The following is a 7207-nucleotide window of genomic DNA, read 5'->3' as shown; positions in this document are numbered from 1 at the left end:
GGCAAAGGAGGTCCGAAAAGTGCTAGTTTGGATAACGGAAAGGGAGAACCTAAGAAAGATTACTTTGATAAAGGCAAAGCAGATCTGAAGGACAATTTGGATGAAGGCAGGGGGAATCCGGAGAATAATCTGGATAAAGGTGAAGGAGACCTAAAGGAAGAGGCTTTGGTCAAAGGCAAGAAGGATCAGGAGGGTCATTTCCATGAAGACAAAGAAGATCTGAACAAGGATGATTTGGAAGAACGTAAAGACCTCAAGGAGGAGGATTTGAATATAGGCAAAGAATATCTGAAAGGGGATGATTTGGATAAAAGCAAGGGAGATCTAAAGATAGAGGAATTGGATAAAGGCAAGGGAGATGTGAAGAAAGGTGAGACGGAGAAAGGCAAGGGAGATGTGAAGAAGGGTGAGACAGATAAAGGCAAGGGAGATGTGAAGAAGGGTGAGACGGATAAAGGCAAGGGAGATGTGAAGAAGGGTGAGACGGATAAAGGCAAGGGAGATGTGAAGAAGGGTGAGACGGATAAAGGCAAGGGAGATCTCAAGGAGGAAGACTTGGATACAGGTAAGAATGATTTGAAAAAGGACAATTTGGATAAAGCCAAAGATCTGAAGAATGAAGATGTGGATAAAGGCAAGAAAGAGCACAAGAAGGATGATTTGGATGAAGGCAAGGGATATCTCGAAAAGGAAGGGGAGGATAAAGGCAAGAGAGATCTGAAGGCGGAGGGTTTGGAAGGAAGCAAGGAAGATCTCAAAAAGGAGGATTGTGATGAAAATAAGGAAGATTGTGATGAAGTCAAAGAAGAGGATTTGGATAAAGGTAAGGAAGATTTTTCAAAGTACGATATTGGGTAGATGTGAGGAGGATTGCAAAACAGGGCATGCTGCTAAGGGTAAGCAAGAGAGAAATATTCAAGGATGTGTAGTGCAATGCAAACATAGGTGTAATGAAATAAAAAGATTGAAATAATGTAAAAGCGATCAGAGGAAATAGTTCCATTGTATTTTCAAAGGAGATGCATTTGAGGGGGGATGAGGAACAGGTCAACAAATAGGCAATTCAAAATGCAAGAAAGAGATGCATTGGCTAGATATTTCAGGATAGCAAGTAGTAGTACAAATTACAAAGTTGATGCGCATATTGTAGAAATGATAATAAGGGTCTTCTGATAGGAGGAGAATACAGAAAAGAGTTAAGACAATAGGGGAATTGCACAGAAAGATTGGTTTAAAGATTATGATCATTCTCTTTCTTTTATTTGCCATCACTAAGCCCTAAACCTTGGGCCTGGTGCAGTTTATCTCCTCCCCGTGGCTTTGTGTGGCACATCCCTCCTTTCAGCTGGGGCACCTGTGGTTGCCATTAGCTGATTCTGGGGTGCACCTGTAGACACTTCATATTTAGGTTGAACTAAAAAGAGACTAACTAAAGGTGGCTTTTTGGAGAACATAAGGGGTTGGGATGTCTTCAATTTGCGGAGGAATGGAGCAGAGATTTGCAGGGAATGAGCAGGAAGAGCAGCATCCAGATGAAAGTTTAATCAGGTGTTTAGATATGTATTTGTTTGGCGACTTACTTACTGCACAGAAAGCAACAAAAAGCAATTTCCATTAATGCAAGTAAATTGGAAGATTATGACTTGGTTATAGCAGTTATCTTTCTTCCTACAGGCAGTGAAGCAGCGGAGGAAAGTCCGAAACTGGACTTGACTATGCTCGAGAAAAAGTCTGAGCAAATCATGGAGACCTCTAAAGAGGAGGCAAAGTGGGTTATCAAAGTGCCACTTCTTTTTAAAAAGTGTATTGAGCTGGACTACCAAATCGCCAAAAAAGCAAAAAATAAGTCTGATTACAAAGATGGCGATCTAGCCCCCAAAGAGAGAAGAGACAGAGACCTGCGCAGAAGGAGGCTAAGTAGCGACACCTGTGGTAGCAGTAGTAAAAGGAGAGCTGGCAGTGGAGATTGTACCACTCAAGACCATAACAGGAGTAGCAGGAGGCATAGTAGCAGCAGGAGCAGGAGGAGGAACAGTAGCAGCAGGAGCAGGAGGAGGCAGAGTAGGAGCAGAAGCAGGAGGAGAAGTTGCAGTCCTAGCAGTCGGAGCGGGAGTGGCAGCCAGGAGAGAAGCTGGAGCTCACGGAGGAAACTGGATGAGGAAGAGTGGAGCACCCATAGGAAATGGAGGGAGGGGGAATCACCACGGCAAAGAAAGACTGCCAGATGCGGGGAGAGCAAGAGTAATTATGACAGCGAAAACCACGGGTACAATCACAGGAAGAGGAAAGACTCGAACTGGGAAAATTCTGAAAGAAGTTCAAGGTCTGAAGGATCATTGAGAAATTCATCAGAATGGAGCAGAAGTAAATACTGATCTGTTTTTTTGTTTTGTTTTTATGAATGTATGGTTCCATATTTGTGAAAACAAAAAAAATGTTTCAGAGAATTTCTGTTGGTCATTCTAATGCCATCGTTCTTCTTTTCTTTTTTTTTCTTTCCTTTTCCTCTTCCTCTTCTGCTTTTGCCTCCTCTTCTTCCTCTTCCTCTTCCTCTTCTGCTTCCTCCTCCTCCTCCTCCTCCTCCTCCTCCTCCTCTCCTCCTCCTCCTCCTCCTCCTCCTCCTCCTCCTCCTCCTCCTTCTCCTCCTTCTCCTCCTCCTCCTTCTCCTCCTTCTCCTCCTTCTCCTCCTCCTCCTCCTCCTCCTCCTCCTCCTCCTCCTCCTCCTCCTCTCCTCCTCTCCTCCTCCTCCTCCTCCTCCTCCTCCTCCTCCTCCTCCTCTCCTCCTCCTCCTCCTCCTCCTCCTCCTCCTCCTCCTCCTCCTCCTCCTCCTCCTCCTCCTCCTCCTCTCCTCCTCCTCCTCCTCCTCCTCCTCCTCCTCCTCCTCCTCCTCCTCCTCCTCCTCCTCCTCCTCCTCCTCCTCCTCCTCCTCCTCCTCCTCCTCCTCCTCCTCCTCCTCCTCCTCCTCCTCCTCCTCCTCCTCCTCCTCCTCCTCCTCCTCCTCCTCCTCCTCCTCCTCCTCCTCCTTCTCCTCCTCCTCCTCCTTCTCCTCCTCCTCCTCCTCCTCCTCCTCCTCCTCCTCCTCCTCCTCCTCCTCCTCCTCCTCCTCCTCCTTCTCCTCCTCCTCCTCCTCCTCCTCCTCCTCCTCCTCCTCTTCCTCCTCCTCCTCCTCCTCCTCCTCCTCCTCCTCCTCCTCCTCCTCCTCCTCCTCCTCCTCCTCCTCCTCCTCCTCCTCCTCCTCCTCCTCCTCCTCCTCCTCCTCCTCCTCTTCCTCCTCCTCTCCTCCTCCTCCTCCTCTTCCTCCTCCTCCTCCTCTCCTCCTCCTCCTCTCCTCCTCCTCCTCTCCTCCTCCTCCTCCTCCTCCTCCTCCTCCTCCTCCTCCTCCTCCTCCACTTTGTCGACTAGATTCACTTTGAGACCAGTACATTATTCTCAGACTACATAATGTCTGATTTTGCATATAATATACAGTATGTGCGCTTATATGTATATACAGCTATGTACAAACTTTAATTTCAAAGGATAGGATTAACCAGTGCCACTGGGGATTTTATGCGCATACATACCATGCTCACTGTGAGTTTAATTTCTTTATCATTTTTACGCATAGATGATTCCACAAGTACTAAACTCACTAATGAGCCAGTTACAAGTACTACCTGTCTCACCTGTTTACCCTTTTCCTTGATTTTCAAAGATAATTTCTGGTATTCATATATTGCTTTTAGTAATGTCAGTAGCACTATAATAACTATAGTGTTTATAATAGAATAACAGCATCAATATTGATAGCATTAGTAATAAAAAAGGAACAAAAATCCAGCAAACTCCAGGTAAGGTGAAGTCAAGTGAGGTCACAAGGTGTACTAATTGACTACTTTGTGGCTTAGCATGTGCAGAGTCTTCTTTGTACAGTAATATTTCACAAAGCAATACTACAGGTAACACAACATTTTCCTGGTGTTTTTCAAGGTCATCTTATACTGGGGTGTCAAACCTTCAGCCCAACACCTTTGCTCCAGCCGTATGCTGTGTATTACTTTAATACATAACATAGGGCTTTTTTATTCTTTTAAAGAATATCAGTTGTATTATACTATCAGTTTTTGGAATGAATCCTATTTATTAAATTCTCCATTACAGTTTAACCAATTTGTAGATTGTTTTTTTCTGTCTGCGGCAGGTGTATGTATGTGTATGCATTATTTTTTTTTGTTATAGTTGTATTATTTATTGTAGAACTGTTTATGTTACTTGTCTCAGAGGTAATTGACAACTTTTTGTGGTTATGCTATTGGGCTACCAAACTGTATATGGATAAATGAGTACTTGCTTTTGTTTTGCTTGTGTGTTTTTAAGAGGTTTCAGTGAGTAGGCTAAATTCACTTCTTATTTTGCAATATGATTCACCAAGTCAGGTTATTCAGATTGCTCATAGTCATGTCTGGCCTTCATGTTGTGTACTCAAATTGCATCTACAGCCCATTGCCGTAAATAAGTTTGACACCCTTGTCTCTCGCGATCCTTAAAACATCTCTATGACAAGATGTCGGAATTTGCCAAAAAACTGTTGGCCTTGTATGTGTTCTTTTGGATAAGTCTATGTAGTAATGCATTCTTTGTAATCTTTTTTTAAAGGTGGAACCAGCAGCAGGTCACACACAGTTTCATATAGGATGGCATCACATTCATCACCTGAAAGAGAAACCAAAAGAAGACGGACATCTTGGGAGAGGCAGAAGTCAGGCTCCTCTAGAAGATGTCCAAGCACGTCACCATTGTGGGCATCATCATCGTCGCCTTTATCGTCAGAGATGTCGTCACCTGTACTGCATGCAAAATCTTCCTCCTCGCTCATGCCTGCAAGAAATGTGGCATCAACATCAACTTCATCAACATCATTTCCCATAGCATCAGCTTCATCTCCACCCTCATTATCCTCATCCTCATTGTCAGTATCAGTATCATTATCACCACCAACAGTCTCCATACCCACAGTAACACCAGCTATTGTATCTACAGATTCTGGATGTGATTCAGGGTCAGTATTAAATTAGTCTCTTGGAAGCCAGTTTGAAACATTGGAAATGTTTATTGCATCAGAAAGTAGTATATCATAAAGATTACTGTTTAAGCAACTTAGCTTTTGATGTTTTCCTAAAATGACTTGGTCCAATCCCCTTTTCCTCCCAGTAGACCTCTCGGAGATATTGATACGTGGATCACCAGCTTCAACTCTTTTTTGAAACTCATGCCTTCCACTCATAATGACATGTGTTTTGCAAGCTAGAGAAGAAGCTGGCAGTTTGCACAATAGTAACACTGGAGCATGATTTGAAAGGGAAGGGGACTGTACATAAAGAAGAATTATATAATTAAGTGCACTTGATGTAGAGAAAGTTCTCAAATCCCAACTAGATTTTTATGGCATGGCTTTGGATGTCTTACAATTTATTCTAAGGTATATTTGCCTTTGAACAGAGTACTTAGAATGAATTGATACAGTGTTATTGACAAGGTTAGACTGCTGTAGAGTTCATAAGCATTTTAAGTGTTAATAGGGAAAAGCTTGAGATTATTTATTATCTGACTGTAGAGGAAAGAATTTTTTTTATCGTGATACAATATGGTAAATGTCAGATGAAAATAATATACAGCTCCAGCAGATGGAGAGAGAAGGGAAATTTAGTTGTCAGTATGTTATCTACTTGGGGAAAAAAATGTACACAATTTTAATCCTCATTCTTTTCTTTCTAATCAAACCAACAGGAACATCTTAAACCCAGACATCATGAAGCAACTGGAGAGAGCAGAGGAAGACATGAAGAATGATCTGGTGTCAGAATACCAGGTGTTCCAAGAAGTACCAGAAATCCATCCACAGTTTGAAGAGGTGCATGATATGTTTACGGAAGAGTACAAAAGCAAATTTGGAGATGTTTTAGACTCAGAATTGTGTGATACAATTTGGAAAAAGTTTTGGAAAGAAGTTTTGCAAGAGAAACAAGAATCCGAGTATCAGGAGAAACTTGAAGTGCTCAGACAGCAGTACAAGGCTCTTGACCTTGAAAAAAGCATTACCAATCCTTCCAAGGATGGGTGTAAGGCTAGTGAAAATAGTACGGTGACTAGTCTTCAGGGGCAGTCAAAGGGAAGTGATATTTCCTGTATGAATGCAGACTTAGTAAAATGCTCTTTGTTGCAAGCATTTGCATTACTGGAGGAACTTTCAGAATTTCTCGGTATTTTTGCTCCAGCAATGAAAATGTTAATGGAAGAAGTTGTGAAATTAGGTGTAAGTTCTAAAGAAGCTTTAGAAGTTTTAAGCACTGATGATAATAACATATTGATAAAAATGGTGTCTCACAAACTTTTATGTCTGAGCAAAGCAGTAGAAAGTCCCCTTGGTGACAAATTGCTTGAAGGAAGCACCGAAACCCTAAAACTACTCCAATATTCGGTAATACCTCCGGAAGTCAAGAAATCTTTCAATGGAGTTGATGTAGAAGCTGTTGCAAGATCCTCCCATGGTAAGGACGTTCCGTCAACTATTGAGATGATAAAGAAATCGCTCGAGGAAAGTGGCTTCGACAGTTACTCAGCAGAGGACGTCCACCAGATTTATCTAGCTGTATCTCATCAGCAGTTTGATATGGCTTCCTGGATCAGAAATAGTTGCTTGTGATGAAAAATCACTGAAGGCAGAATCTGCAGTTCATATTAGAAATGTATGACATATTTCCTTTTATTTCTAATAAATGAGATAAAAATAATGAATATATTTTTTATGATTTCAGACCAGTTTTGGATGTACAAATCTTAATAAGATTGCCGTACAGAACATGCTGCATGTTCTTACCTTAGAGAAATTAAAAGTTTCTTTTTTATGTCTCCTTTTACTGTCCTACAAATGGTGCCTTTTGGAAGGGAGGAACACTACTTGAGGATTTTTTTCCATTCACTTCAGTAGATCTAAGTTGAATCAAACTTTAAGTACTCTTGTAGTATTACACATTATGTATGCATAAAAGATAACTTGAAATTCATATTTTTTCTAGCCGTCTGCAGTGTTACCATTGCAAAAGGCAATATTTTTCATATATGAAATCTCAAGTGTCTTTTTTTTAATATCAAACAATTTCGTGTAAGCAAGGGAAATTATTTGAAATATGCATCGCAAGTTGTAAGACACTGTTCCTCACTCTAAGTC

General features: G+C 41.8%; 1 protein-coding gene across 1 annotated transcript in view; it reads left to right on the top strand.

The window, feature by feature from the left end:
* Positions 1-6883, top strand: part of LOC125041504 — a 15561-nt gene extending 8678 nt beyond the window's left edge. The window contains exons 8-11 of the mRNA XM_047636518.1: positions 1-823; positions 1675-2364; positions 4636-5038; positions 5767-6883. The exon at positions 1-823 is cut by the window's left edge and continues 377 nt beyond it. Of these exons, the coding sequence (XP_047492474.1) occupies positions 1-823; positions 1675-2364; positions 4636-5038; positions 5767-6682 (2832 nt within the window). The 3' untranslated portion in view covers positions 6683-6883. The remainder of the gene's footprint in view (positions 824-1674; positions 2365-4635; positions 5039-5766) is intronic.
* The last annotated feature ends 324 nt before the right edge of the window (positions 6884-7207 follow it).

Source organism: Penaeus chinensis, chromosome 30, assembly GCF_019202785.1.
Source record: "Penaeus chinensis breed Huanghai No. 1 chromosome 30, ASM1920278v2, whole genome shotgun sequence".
NCBI classification, from domain to species: domain Eukaryota; kingdom Metazoa; phylum Arthropoda; class Malacostraca; order Decapoda; family Penaeidae; genus Penaeus; species Penaeus chinensis.
This window is presented reverse-complemented; position numbering and strand designations above follow the sequence as displayed.